Source organism: Melospiza melodia, chromosome Z, assembly GCF_035770615.1.
Source record: "Melospiza melodia melodia isolate bMelMel2 chromosome Z, bMelMel2.pri, whole genome shotgun sequence".
Taxonomy (NCBI): Eukaryota; Metazoa; Chordata; class Aves; order Passeriformes; family Passerellidae; genus Melospiza; species Melospiza melodia.
The window spans coordinates 46,021,226-46,036,496 of NC_086226.1; the positions used below are offsets into that span (position 1 = coordinate 46,021,226).

The 15,271-nt window shown below is 39.6% G+C and overlaps 1 protein-coding gene across 5 annotated transcripts in view; it reads left to right on the forward strand.

Moving 5' to 3' along the window:
- The window catches only part of KDM4C (lysine demethylase 4C), a 251,585-nt gene that overhangs the window by 114,216 nt on the left and 122,098 nt on the right, over positions 1–15,271 (forward strand). For all 5 annotated transcript variants that reach the window (XR_010031030.1, XM_063179663.1, XM_063179660.1 and 2 more), the window contains one exon: positions 13,263–13,456. Coding sequence is in view for 4 of the 5 variants with exons in the window: in XM_063179663.1 (XP_063035733.1) it covers positions 13,263–13,456 (194 nt within the window). In the remaining variant the exon portion in view is untranslated. The remainder of the gene's footprint in view (positions 1–13,262; positions 13,457–15,271) is intronic.

The window sequence follows — 15,271 nt, forward strand, 5'->3', positions numbered from 1 at the left end:
CCCAGTAAGACTCAGAGATAGAGAGGGGTGGGAAACCCATGTTTTGGCCCCTGGCACAGATGTGCTTTGCTTGCATGTCAGTCTGCTTCTTGGGCAGCTCCTGAAGTTCTGGGATGCTTGGAGTTTAGAGCTTTGCTCTGCAAAAAACACCAAGCCAAGGGTGTAGGTCAGCAGATGGTCCCCAGCAGCATCTTTTGTGAAGCCTGAACCCAGCCCTCTCCTGCATTTTAGCCAGTTTGAACCAGAGAAGTTGAGCTGCTGCTGTATGGAAGGCTCAGAGGAAGGCTCAGAGGGCTGTGACAGGGGGATGACCGAATCCATTTGGGTCTGGAATCCATTTGGGAGGGAGAGGGTTGTTAGGGTGCCCTGTGTCCATGGACCTGGCTTTGCTTCAGGTCAGGCATTCTGGCTGATGACCACAGATCTTGGGCAGCGATGCTCTGGTGCTTGGAGTTGCAGCATTTATATAAAGAAGTTCACAGCACGTTCTGGACATTGTCCCCTTTTGTTTTCCTGCACTAACAAGGCACTGTTAGAAAGCATTGCCTGAAGCGGCTTCCTTTAGTTTTGAGTGAATCATGCTCTGAAAAGTTTCTGGATCTTTGCGGTGTCCAGCGCCAGTGATTTTCCAGCACCAGCACCAATGAAAGCTGGGGTTCTTCCAGCTGGAGAACACCAACCAGGAACTGAGATCCATGCACCCACTTACCACCCTGTCCTTACTGGGGAGGAGTATTGGAAAAAGAAGGATAAACCTTTTGGGTTGAGATAAGAACACTTTAATAATTTAAAAAATAACAATACTATTATGACTAATAATATTAGTAATGAAAAAGAGAGACAGAGATGAAATAACACCTCCACGGAATTAGTGTATTCATACGCGGTGTACCAAGGGGTTGTGAGAGACGCGTGCTCCGGGAATCCTCTGGATGTTCATTCCAAGCGCACGAGGGCCGCAAGCCGCGCCCCCAGCACGTGCGAGAGGATGGCAGGCGCAGCGGCGGGGCGGGCCGGGCGCTGCCCGGAGCCTATCGGGCCGAGGTGTCGGAGCTTCTTGGAGCTCTCCGTCCGTCCCCTGGCGGCCGCCCCCTTCTCCTGGCAGGGGGATGGCGGCGGGGCCGCGGGCGCAGCCGGTAGCGCCACTGCGGGGACGGGCCGAGCGCGCCGTGCCCGGGCGCGGCGCTCTGGCGGCAGCCGGGCGGGCGGACCACGTACTCCTGGTAGTCGTCGTCCGCCCTGACGGAGTGCAGGATGCGGCCGAAGCGCTGCGAGCAGAGCGGGCAGGTGGCGCGCACGGCGGCCCACTGCCGGATGCAGGCGAAGCAGAAGGTGTGCAGGCAGGTGTCCACGTGCGCCGCGTCGTCCAGGTCGCCCAGGCAGATGGGGCACAGCCCGTCCGCCTCCCGCTGCCCCCCGCTCGGGGCGGCCGGCGCGGCGGAGCCGCTCTCCTGCAGAGCCTCGGCGGCACCGCGCGCCATGGGCTGCCAGAGACGGGCCCGGGGCCGGAGCTGCTCTGGCGCCGGGAAGCGGGCAGCAGAGAAGGCCCAAAGCGTGGGCAGGGAGGGGAGACGGGGGCCTCCCGAAGGGTCTCCTTGCAGGCTAAGGAGACTTTACTGGAAAGTGACCGAGCAGCCCCTCAGCTGCCTTCGACACCTGCCTCCCACTCCGTTCCCCCAGGCAGGAGAAATTTCTCCATGGCAGGAGAAATCTCCCTTCCACTCTGCTCCCGCCCAGCCAGTGGGACTCGGCTGGCACAGGGTACCTGCAGGAGGCGTCCGGGACGGAGGAAGTGGCCGGGAGCCCTCAGTGACGTGTGGGCACTGCCCGGGCAGGGCCTGGGTCCTGCTGGAGGCCGCACACTGGGCCGAGTGTGCGAATACGGGAGCCTCTGGCACCCGGCTGTTGCGTGGCGAGCACAACAAACAGCCCAGAGGAAAAAGACCCCACTCAGAATGTCAGACGTCTTTTGGTGGCCTTAAACCCCTCAGTTTGTCAGGTCCTGTGGTGAGTCTGGTGCTGCTGCATCTTCTCCAGGAAGAACCGACCCAGCTCCCTCAGCTTTCCCTCATGGGAGAGGGAAACCCCTGTTCCTTCACCGTGTTTGTGGCCCTTCTCTGGGCTCTCCCCAGTAGCTCCTCATCTCTCGTAGGCTGGAGAGCCCAGAGCGGGCACTGCACTCCAGGTGTGGCCTCACGGGGCAGGGGAGAGGGCAGGATCCCTCCGGGTCCCGCTGGCAGCACACCCAGTGAGCCCGGCAGGGAACTGGGCTGCTCACCGCCGGCCCGTGTTCCTCCTGGGCCCTCCTGGGTGAGCTGCTGTTGGTTCATGGCGTTTTTCCTCCCCAGGTGCAGTGCTTCCTGTTGGCTCCTTTCTCCAGCCATTTAAATAGAATTGTTAAAAGAAAACACTTGTTTTGAAAAACACAGCTGAAAGGGCGATCATAAAAATGTCTAGTTAAAAGGTACAATAAAGGTGGAAGAACAATCTTTTCCTTCCAGGGAGACCAGAGGAAAGAAGAACAAGAATGTAGAACCTAATTTTCATTATTCTCAAAGACAGAATGGTGAAGGAGTTGGTGTTTAGTCACATTCTCTGCAGGGTGAAGCAAAGCAGTTGCACTGGTATGTCACTGCTCTCAAGTATACTTTATATAGATAAGTATAGCTATATGAATGCATATGTACTGAAAATGCCATCTTTTGATGGGTGAAACTCTCTTCACTGAGAAAGTTGTGCGTTTTGTGTTAAGTACCACAATATGGCCATCTAAATGTAAATCCTATTTGAGACAAGGCATTTTTAACCTACTAACTGTTTATAAAGGTTATGTCCTGTGTCATACAGAAATTTACATTAAAGCAGCAAATTTACCTTAGCTTGTTTAAAATTAAAGCACATCTTTTGCAATAAAGATTTAATGTTAAAGATGATAGACTCCAAGTAGCATGCAACACTGTGGTAGCTTGGTGACAGTTAATAATAGTCAGGATGATTTAAAAACATTTTCATGAAAGCTTTATGATAGGAAGTCAGGGTGAGTGATTTAAAAAAAAAGATTTGACAAAAAAAAAAAGGTGACACAAAGGAGGGAAGGGAAAAGCCTGCATTGTCAATATAATTTTCCTTTGTTTCTTTCTTTGCTTGAGTGAAATGAAATTCTGTTGCTGTGAATGGTCTGTCTTTTTTTTTTATTAGAGTTTAAATTGAATGCAGTCTCTGTTTACATTGAGCTTTTCTTTTTGTCTCTCATATTTGTTGGTTGGAAACTCATATTTTCTAGGAATGAGTTCAATTTTCCATGACTATTGGCAAATGTTTCTCTAGGATCTTTAGCGACAATGATGTATTTGTTGATAACCCAGGGCTTGCTAAAAAAGACTTTGTTTCCCATCAGTGAATCTGTTTTTTTTGTTCGAGAGCTTTAGTCAACGGAAGCATACTCCATTTCTTCCAAAAATATCTAAGAGTAGTTTCACTTATTTTGAGTGCACACTTAAGTCAGTGAATTTTTGTTTGGTTCAGTTACTCTTCTCTTTGTGGTAGGTGAAATACATAATGCTCTGGTTTCACTTCTTTGATTCCTCTTTTTGCAAGTTATATATTTGAGTGGCTTTAATAGTTGAACCTGGTGTTCCAAGATAGTAGCCATTATAGTTTTGTTGTAAGTAGATTTCATTCGTAAATGTTGTTGCTGTTTTTGTGCTCAACTGGCCACTTCACTACCCTGACAGGAATATTTGAGGAGTTTAGTTCATAGGACTGCAAGATGCCTTACAGCAAGAGTGTGTCAGTGTCTTCACTGAAAAATGGGGCTTACAAACAGGTTTTCTTTGTTGGAGGAAAAAGTTGTAGAGAATTCTGCAGTTTCTGTGTTACTGACATTTTGTGCTACCTTCTCTTCCACTCCTATCATCTCAAACCTCGACAACCATTGTTACAAAGCCTCCCTTCCCCGTGTCTCAAAAGAGCTTCAACACAGCACTGTTCACAGCTGTACGGTTTCTGTCACTTAACACTGACAGAAATTCTTGCTTTTGAAGTTCCTCCAAAATTGATGTTTTTTCTTTGCATTGTTCTGGGAAGGTTTGCCTCTTTTTAGCTTTTTTAGAGGGTTGGAGATATGGGATTTGTTATTGTTTTGGTTTTGTGGTATTTTTTTCTTTTGGTTTGTTTGTTTGGTTTTTTCCCTTGGTTTGCATTTCGTTTCTTGTTGTGGTTTTTGGTTTTATGCTGTCTTTTGTGTGATTTTCTTTTGCATGTGTTTTTTTTTTTTTTGTTGTTGATTTTTTGTTTGTTCTGTTTTTGTTGTTTTTGTTTTATTTAAATTTTGTTGTTTGGGGTTTTTTTTAATATCATGATGCTTCTTTGCTTACTTAGTTTAGATTTAAATAGGACATAATGTTTGTTAGAACACTGCATAGCTAATTTAATTCCTTTCTGTCTTTTGTTAAGGTGTAAGCTACATAAATAGCTGCAAATTATTTAACATTTTTGTTGTTTTATTACATTTTAAAATACATGGTAGAACCCCATAATTTCTTATTCACTAATATTTTTCTGCTGTTCTTTTCTTGCTTTTTAATAGAATTTGAATAGTATGAGAAAAAAATGATTTTAAGAATAGAAAAAAAATGTCTGTTTTCCTCTTTTCAGACTAACATCTGAAGCAGGAAGTTGAAAATTGAATATATTCCAGTGTCAGTTCTGACTATGGCTTGCCTTGTGACCATTATAAATAAGCCTTTCTTTGGTCTCGTTTCTTATTCTGTGTTATGAGGAAGAAACACAAGTATTTGCAAAGCATTCTGAAATTCCTGCAAGGAAGTTGCATAAAACTACACATTTTTTCATTATTTATTTGAATGTATATAGCTTTTCTAAATATCGTTCTACTTTGCTGAGCAAAAGTACAAATGAGGTGTCCTGATGGAACTTGATGGAAGAGTCATTTTGGAAAAAAAATAAAATTCAGTAGATTGAGAATCTAAAAAAAATCTGTTTGGTCTTAATATTTTAACCTTATCATCTATGAATTTCAGTTATAAATAATGCTTACCAGTTGAAGCAATGAGATTGTTGATGTATTAAGACCACTGGTTAATTCATCCTGCTGTGTCATTCAGAATTTAAAGAAACTACAAGATATACATGAGTGATGAATTTTGGACATCTCAGTCTTGAAAAAAATTAGCCACACTTTTGCAAGAATTTATCATGTGCTTTAGAGAAACTTAATTAATGTGATGGAGTTTTATATGCTTTGCATGAGACTTGGCCAGAACTTTTCCTTCTAATTAGAATTTCACTGCATTCTTCTCCTTCCCCCAGACAGTCATTAGGTACTGTTTGATTGATTTGAATTTGAATTGATAATATTAATTTGCTGGCTTTAGCGTCCATTAATATAGTGAACTAGATGCTAATAGGTGAAACCTGAGAAAAATGTAAAATGAAATTTTAGAACATCTCAAAATACTTATAAAAAATAGAAAAATACTTAAAAATATTTCAAAAAGTAATTTGTAACTTTATAAATATAGGGACACATCACTACTCCATTTTCTGTGCTGTGTTTAGGACACAGCAGTGAGAAGTGTCCAACAGTTCTGAGGTTTATACAATAATAGTATCTATTTTTCAACATGATCAGTCCCTCAACTTTACCATCTGTAAATGCAACTGTAGTTTTTAATCATGACAACTAGACTTAGAGCTCTCTAAAAATTTGAGTTGTGTAGAAAAAAGATTCAATGTACTCATCTGGTTATATTGCCGTGAATCGTCAATTATTGTTAAACCTAAATTTAAACCTAAATTTAAAAAAGACTTCTGAAAGTCCTGACAGTAATTTGTCTTGCTGTATCACACTTACTGGTGATGTTAACTGGCACATACTAATTGTGCTGGAAAATGGCCTTAAGTAATCCAGTGGAGTAACAGTTTATTTTAACTGATAAATTTATATCCAAAGTAAAAGAAAATTTCCTATTCCTCAGCTCATTTACTCATACCAGATGTATATCTTCTCCTTTAATCTGCAATATGTCAAGTTCTAATTTGAGGTTTTCCCCAGGTGGCATGTTTAGAATGGAATTTTAAAATTGATATCCTATTGATTTTCTTTTGATTCTTGAAAATTGAGAAGGAATGTTTCTTTACCAGGTATCCTGTTACATTATCTTCTTACTGTACAATGTATTACAGGTCTCCCTTTGCTATAATTAGTGAGCTCAGAATAATGCAGTTCATCAGAATTGCTGTACTTGGGTCATTTGTGAATTTCTTTTTTATGTTTGATAATAGCAAAATTTCTGTTAGTAAATCCATGATAATGACTGTAATGTTTGTATGCAAAAGATAACTGACATAGTATGTATGACCTAGTGTCTATATTAGGTACTGCACAACAAGTTATTTTTTATAATTATATATATACGTTTAAATATATATGCACATGCATGTTATTGCACAGACTGTTTTCTTACTTTAGGAGCTGTTAGAGAATTGGTTAATTTTGGTATGCAGATAGAGGTTAATTTCATTAAAATAAATTCTAATTTTGCATGTGCAGAATACTTCCATTTTAAATCAGGAATTGGTAGGCAGATAAAGATATGGGGTAGAAGCGGTTACTTTAAGGATCTAAGAGTGAAGTCCAAAGGTACTAAGGAAAGAACAGAGAGCTAAGAGAATGATAGAGCAAGAGCAGTTTACACACAGCAGAGAGATAAAGGCTCCAGGGAGGGAGTTTCTGTTGTATAGACGTCAGGGATGGACACAGAAGTAAATGTGAGTGAAACAGGAGAAAGATTCAAGGTAGAAATACAGGTTGAAATCAGAATAAAGAAAAAGAGATTAATAGTGACTTTAATAGTGACTCAATCTCTTAAGGGATACGTGTAGTGCCATTAAAGATACCGCTGAAGGATAAAGAGGAAGAAGGGCTGTGAGGTGGAATATTTAAGAAAATATGGCTTCTTTTATGACAAGTTGTGTCTTGTCACACTGTTTCTGTTGTCCAGCTTTCAAAGGAATGGGAGAAAAATGACCACATTTTTGTAATGTTAACTGATGCTGATGTAATCAATTTTAGATAATGCAAACTGAGTCTTTTTTGTAAGAATGTGTAGGTGGCATTATATGTAAACATAAAATAAATTCTAAATAGGAATTAGGAAAAAAAGCCAGATATTTTGTAAGGCACTATTTAATATTGAGCTCTTTGAAAAATATTGCAGATTGTTTGCGTATATGAATACAAATAATGAATTCAGGAGTTTATTTTTTCTATTCTATAAAAAGGACCTTAAAGAATGGTGTTTTGCATTTGTATTTTTGTTGTGTGTGACACGATGTTTCAGGGGAAAGAGCGTACTGTCTATAATTTACCAAAAAAGGAAAGCTTGCTTTCTCAATGCTTGTACAGACGGCTAACTGCTACCAAAGGTTTCTCCAACACTGCTTACAAGTTGCCAGAAGGGTCGTGTGAAAACACATCACAGCCTGATTCCATAGCAAAGGACAGTTACTGATACCAGGTTTTATTAAATCCTGTTCTCTTAGCAAACAGTGCCTGTGAAGTACTTCTACAGGCAGTCCACAGGAAGCACTTCCAGTCACAGCACCTATAAAATGTTTTTTATCAAAATGCATTTTTTACATTGTTTGGAAATTCATTGAAAGTATTGTGAGAGTGGGATATAGTGCATTGTGGATATGGGTTGTGAAAACAGGATATAAGATGAAACACACAGGACAAAAGGAGCAGGACATGTTAGCAGATGACCGGCGCAGGGTTAAGCAAACAGTAACTGAGGTGAAGGAAAGAAGAATAGGGTGTTGCCATACAAGGCAATGTTTAAGGTCGTTGGATGGTTGTACTGTTAAGAGATCCTATATAAACGCCATGTTTGGCCCAATAAATTGGCTTCTGATCATCAATCAGTCATCCCTGCCTCTTGAATCCCAGCAAATGGTGTCCCTGTTTGGACATGCTTCATTGAAAGTATTGCAAGAGTGGGATATAGTGCATGAAATAATTGATTAAGTATAGTTGAAGCTGGTAAAAAGAATCTAAATTACTTGAAGTGTTTGTCTCCAATAAATACATCATTGCTGCTGTTCCCTGAACAAAGCTTTAGTCGTTATAAGCAGTAAGGTGTGGGAGGAGGGGACGGGGGGGGGGGACGGGGTGGGAACACCTTGGGATCAATCATTTGTAACTCACTCCTTCCCTTCTAGAAAATTCCCTGCTCCCCACTCTTTCAATGGCCCTCCCCCCAGGAACACCCTCTTCCCGTCTCCCTGTTGGTGTACCCCAAATCACCCCACCTTCTGCCCCCCCTGTACCCCTTTTTAATGGTCGAAGTGTACCCCGATCCCGCCTACCCCTTCCCCCTTAAAAAACCCTGTCCCGCCCGGGCTCGAGGCTCGGCACCCCGGCTCCAGTACCCTTCAACCGGGGCTGTACCCCGCTTTCCCTCCCCTCCGTCCCTGCTACGCCCTCGGACTTCCCGACATTAAGGCCTGTTGGAACAGCGCCTGAGCCTCCGAGCCCTCCTTCCACCTGGCTGTGCCGCCTTTGGGCACGCGGGACTGCGCGTGCGCGGGTTAGCGGCAGAGGCGCTCCGCGGCGGGACGCGCTGAGGGGACGCGTCAGCGTCGCGGCTCCCCGCAGCTGGCCGGGCCCCGAAAACCCGCAGTTAGGAAGGAGTATCACTGAAAAAAACCCCTTCATTTAATAATTTTAGGGCGTACTTGCATAATGTAAAGAAGGTTACCAGCCTAATGCACCCCTCATCCTGCTAATTTGTTGCTTTTGTAACTGTTCTGTAAAAATCAATTTTCTCTTTTTAAAGAAGAGAATTTTCCGTGTTTTCCAGTGACTGTTAGGCTCCATATGATGTCCCATAGGTGTGTACTTTACGTACATTGTGCAGTTGCAATGTGAATTAGATAATGCTTTCTCTCTGAAATGATTATGTAAGTTAAAGGAAACGAACAGCCTAATGAAGTACTACTGTTCTTCAGCTTAAAACTTCAGAAGACATATAACTAAAATAGATTTCAGATATAGTGAAAATCACATTTTAGTTTAATTTAACAAAATCCAATACTTAGTGCAAAATGTTAAAAATCCTTCTGATATTTCAAGCTTAGTGCATTAAATTTTAACACACTAGTATAACAACTAATGTTTTCGTGGAGGAGACACTTTTGTGGACGAAGACATCAGTTCATGTCTTACAAGTTGCATCTGAAGTATACTTAATTGAACTAAAAAATAAAAACACAAATAATGAAGACTTGACTCTGGATGCAGATTTCTGTGATTAAAAGATATCTATGCTTCTAAGAAATAGTACTCCTCTACTAGTGAAATAATAAACCATCTATTAACTTTCTGTTGTAGCAAAATGTGATATCCTCTACAGATTTTTTTTGCTAGTTTTTAAAATCCCGTGATTCATTTGATGACAGAGCTTTTCATCTTTAAATATTAAATACCAGTGATGAAAAGCTGGAAAGATTTGTAAGTCATGCACTTCGCATTGATATAAAAAATGTTTTATAAAAACTCTTCTTAGGTACGTCATGTATTTTAGAATGTGCTTATGTGTGTGTTTAACTTAATATGTATAAGTCTAGAAGCTTGTTGTATATTCTTTTGTATTTTCCTGAATCAGAGTATAAAATAGGGGAAAAATTTATTTATTTATTTATTTATACAAAAAAAAAAATTTTTCTCTTTTCCATTCACAAATAGGATGTGTTTGAAAATATCCTTTTGGCTGTGTTTGTCTCTCGTAGGTGGTGTTCTCATATCACAAATATATCTCACATATATTTCTGCCAATTAGTTAAAGTTGCTTAAACTTTTTTCTTACAATTTGTTCTGTAAAGGTTTGCCTTTACTAATAAATTTTAGTTGAATTGCTTACTTTCAAGTATATATGTGGCAGGATAAATAATAAGTGTAGTGGTGGTATCATTGATGATGTCGATAGTAAGAATTTAAGAGTAAGAATTGTGAAGGAGTTTCATTCTCTTGAGTATGCTGATTGTCATACTAGTCTTTGGTTAAAGAATAAGTATTAAACTAATTTTGTTGTAAATAGAAAATAATTCTTTCCGGTACAAAGGTTGTGACATTTATCTGTGGCAACATCAGCTGCCTTTTACATGGTAGTCCAGTTACTTAGATTTTGCATTTACTTTAAAAAATATTGCAAGTTTAAAAAAACCAAACACCCAAAAAACCCACTGCTGAATACTTTAGTAGACAGGGAGATGTCCGTTTTGTTTTTTTCCCAGGGGCCTTCTTTAACAGAATCACATTTCGTTTTCTTTTAGAGAGAATTTTTTAGTCACTTTTTCAAGTTAGTTGCAGAAAGTGACATAACTGCCAGCTACAAGCCAGTCAAATGAGAAATTAATTAAAATGCGTAAAAAATACCACCACCACCCAGAAGAATGGAAGATCCTCCAGATAATTCATCAAAGCAACTTTGTGGTGTTTTTGTTTTGTTTTGTTTTTTTTTCCTTGAATCATTTGAGGAAATATGGGTAGAAATAATTTCCAGAATGCATCCGCTGATGTCATCTGGTATTATTATTCCAAGTACTTCCACCCTTTCAGTGCCTGGAAGCCTGTCTTCTGTTTTTTGGGGCAGTGATACTGTTGAGCATGAGGTTACTCTGTTACTTTTTACTCAGAAGAATACTTCTAAAATTTTAAAACTTAAAATTTCTGACCCTTGCCTGGTTTTGTTAATTCTTCTTTAGTAGTTGTATTAAATGAAATGGAAACTGAGCAAAGATTATGGAAAGACAGAAATTGTGTCCCATTTAGATGTGATTTAGTCTTTTAATACCTTATTATCATTCCAGCATAGAATACATTGTATTTCTAGATGTATTTTCTTTCTTAATGCTTAAGTGCTTACTTAAGTAATTATTTTCTGTCAAGGCTCTGAAAGTCTTGGTGTTTAACAACAAAATTTTGGCTTTAACTGTAATTTCTTACTGGTTTGTCACAACAGGGCTCAAATGTGAAAAGATTTTGTCCATTAAAGGGAGAGAAAATCCACTATTACTTGTCTTTATATTACAGATTTCAATGTTAAAAGTTAAAATTTTTTAACTTTTAAAAAATTTTCCAGTATATAGAAGTGTCTTCATTGCTTTTTTTACTGCTTGTTGTGTCCTGTCAAGGACTCTGAATGGAACATACTATTTCTAATATGTTTGAGTTTTTTACAGAGTGCATGTATAAGTGTGTATATGCATGTTGTTTGAAAAGGGAGCATTCAGATGGTATTTTGGATAAAAACTATAATTAAAGGCAGCTGCATAAAATTGCAATTTCTGTCTTGAATTTTTTCCCCTTCTTTCCATTTCATCCTCCATTAGATGGCAATGTTGGGAATATGCAGTATAGCAATGCTGACATTGAAAGGAAAGCAAGCATTTTTAAGACATCTCAGATGCTTTTTCAATATATATCTTGTGAATTCAAAGAGGAAGAAGGGTGAACTAGAAATGATAGTTGCAAATAGTAGATAAATCTGCATTTAGTGTGCAGAAACCTTTCTGGTAGGAAAGTAGCATTCAGTCCTTTGTCTGTTTCTGCTTGTTTAAAAAAATGTAATAAAACTGGCTGTAGTAAACCATAATGGCAGGCCATTTATTTATCATTAAATTTTTTCTATACACCTCTTCCTACCTGAAAAAAATAGTCAGAGTTATTAAGCTATAGTGAAGTTCTTTCAAAGTGTTTTCATGTAAGACTATGTTTTAGACAATTAGTTTGCTTTCAATTTGAGAAAAATTTGCTAAGGTTTTTGTGGCAAATTTTTGGTAGTGTAGAGTTGCTTTAGCAGTGGCTAATTACTACCATCTCTTGATCAGGAACAGTTCACACACTGGACAGAGCCAAATCCAACTGACTCCAAAATGAACTTACTGCTGCCCAAAACTGAGCATGTCAGCTACTTTGGTGGCATTCATGTGACAGCAAATTTAGAAAGAATAAAAATCACTCTGCAGCAGCCGTGAGAGAAAAAAGGCAGAAAAATGTGAAAGAAACATCCCCGCAGATACCAGTCAGGAGTGAAGTAAAGCCTGAAAAATGGGTGTGAAGGAAGTTGGTTTTAGTTTTGTTCTTGTTTCTCACTGCCATAACCTGTTATTAATTTACATTAATGTATTTTCCTCAAGAGAAGTCAAAGATGGTAGCTGGTCAGTGACCTGCCTGTTCTTACCTAGACCTGTGGCATTTTCCATCTTATTTTCTCCCCCTGTCCTGCTGAGGAGGGGAAATGGAAGAGCAAATTGGTGGACACCTGACAGTCAGCCAGGATGAACCCACTATAGTAGTTTAGGTACTGTAGATGTATTGATTTACTTAATACAGTTTCCTACTGTCAAGTATTTTTGGGTACTGGGTACAATGACTTTAATCTGAAAACTGACTCAGCATATACAGTATTTCAAGTGGAGGCTCCTTTGCCATTTTCATGACCATTAAGAGTCTATTCAAATAAGACAAAAATACTCTACGCAGATGCATAAGAAAAACAATGCAAAAATTCTTTGGGGGACTAGAGTTAGGGATTAGATTAAAGTTGATGAGGAAGGTATTACAAGTGATTCTAGAGTCTGCACTGTACAGTGGATTGGATTACCTGGATATTAGCACACCCTTTCAGACCTCAGACACAATACTCCTCTCTCTTGCTTCCCTTCTACTCTTTGTAGGAAAAAAATGGACAAAACTGTAACTTGATGTGGTACTTGCATGTATTTATGTTTTGAAGAGTTAAGTGCTGGGACTGTAAATGCCTGTAAAGACCTTTGGGTCAACAGGATACTACAAGAAGTATTTTTAAAAGTTAAATTCTGATGTCACTCAAGATATGTGCAATCTCTGGATTCGAGGTAGCAAGGTTTGCTTAAAATTGTCAAAACCAGCCAATAGAGCAGAAAGAACGCTATAGTTTCTTTTCCTCTTAACCCCTAGAAGTTAATGAAACAAGTGTCCTTAAGTACTAGGGAATCCCAGTGTGACACATTTGTTCAGATAGTGTTTTCGTTTGAATAATCCTCTCCTTTTGAAAATTGAGAAAAAGTGAAAAAGGAAAATACTGATTAAAGTAGAATTGGTTTGTACATGTGGGACTTTTGTTTTGGGTTTCTAACTGCAAACTGTGGCAATATTCCAGTACTTGTCACTTACAAATACCTGTCTTGTCTTGCAGTGCACTTGTAGGAGAGACATGGTGTCAATATCCATGGACGTCTTTGTGAGGAAGTTTCAACCAGAGAGATACCAGCTGTGGAAACAGGGCAAAGATTTATATACCATTGATCATACAAAACCAACTCCTGAATCAACACCTGAAGTGAAGATCTGGCTACAGAGAAGAAGGAAAATACAGAACTTTCCCAAGAGGTATTTATGCTTCTTTGCCATCTATTTATTTATTGTCTTTTTATGATGCCAGTGTCCTTTCTATTTCATTTTTGCTGCATTCTCTGATGTTGTTGTAGTTTTGGCCACAAGAGATTTTATTTTCTCATAGTAGCAATGAGGAGGTGGGGCTTGGAGCTGTGTGGTTGTGCCTGTCTTGTTCTCTACCATATGCATCGCTGCTGGGGAACAGAAGTAAGGGATTCTCACTTCTGAGAAGGAAAGGGGTGTGGTGTATACCCAGGGCTTGAGTGCTATGATGTCCTTTTGTCTTGGAAAGCCTTATGGCTCTGGATTGATTGGATTCAAATGAGCGTTTTGTGTGTAGTCGCCTGCTTATATAAACTGTTGTTATTGGTATTGTTGCTGTTAGTGTTAATTTCTTTCCTTCACTCTCTCCCACCCACCCCAACCACCTGGAGGGGCTGGAGGGAGAGGAATGGCTGCATGGATTTTAACTGTTTTAACTTTCAGATGGGCTTAAACTATGTCACATGTTTTCTTTTAATTCATTTCCTTCAGACAAAAAAGGTTTTTTTGCTTTCTGTATTAAGATGATCCTGGGGACAGACCAGTATTCTTTCAGAGTGACTGTGAAAATTTAACTTATAAGTGATACTTTATAATTGTGTACCTAAAAAAGTTAGTGATTAAGGAAAACATCAAAATGCATTCAAATGTGTCACTTAAAATCTCTCTTTAGTAAGGGTTATTCCAGTGTAATTCTCAAGGAACGGATGGTTACCATTGTTTCTAGAGATCACAGCAACCAAAGAACAAGCGAGAAGACTCTCTTAAGAGTTTAAAAGGAGATTAAACAGGAAAAACTTATCATAGAGCAGTGATAGAATCCCACCAGCTGTTTCAAGTCTCCAAGTAACATGCCATTTTACCCTAAGGAGGTACCACTGCCTATTTGTCATGCGCTTGCAGTGCTGCAGCCAAAATCTGTCTTTGTCTACCTCAGGTCAGTGGCAGATCATAATAAGGGCTAAATCTCAGTCTGGTGACATGCCAACATCACCAGAAAGTTAGGAGAATAAAAGAAATTTAGAAGAATAAGGAAAGTTAGGAGAAAAAGTCTCTCAGCTTGTCACTGACCTTTGACCTTTTAAAGCAGTTTTATATCAATTTTATTGAAATGCATTATGTTTTTTCTTTGCATTGCACATTCTCTCTACTATTGTGCTTGCCTGTCTTACGTAACAGGATTTTTATGGATTTTCTTCTTCATTATCTAAAGATATCTAAAGATCTGCTTAATTTCTAGCCAAAGGTGGGCAGTTTTATTGGTATTTTGGTATTTTAGTGCAGCTTTTTGAGTTGGAGATAATACTGATTTTTTAAAGATCTTCCATCTCCAAAGAATTTCACAGTGTAGTTAGTGGCTTTTTAAGCTTGGTCTTAAACCAAACTTCCTCATTTTCTTTGTAAGTTAATGTATGTCTTGAGGAAAAGGTATGACAGTCAATCTGTAAAGTGAAGGACCAACTGGCACTGTAGCGGAACATTGTTACTGAAAATATAACACCACATTTGTTCTGCGTAAGGGTAGTTTGTGAGGTAGGATTGCTTCCTGAAGACAGCTAGTGAAGCAACTGAACAGCCAGTTTGTTAGTACACTTATAATACTGACCTGGACTCGCAGAGAGAGTAATTCTGTTGTTTAACTAGGTGAATGCCATTTTTCCCTGTAGTAGGTTTCCTTGCATGTATTGTACAGCATAAATGCAAATTCCCACTTGGACCAGCAGTGATTCATTTAGTAGTACCCTTATGGATAGGTGATTCTGAATA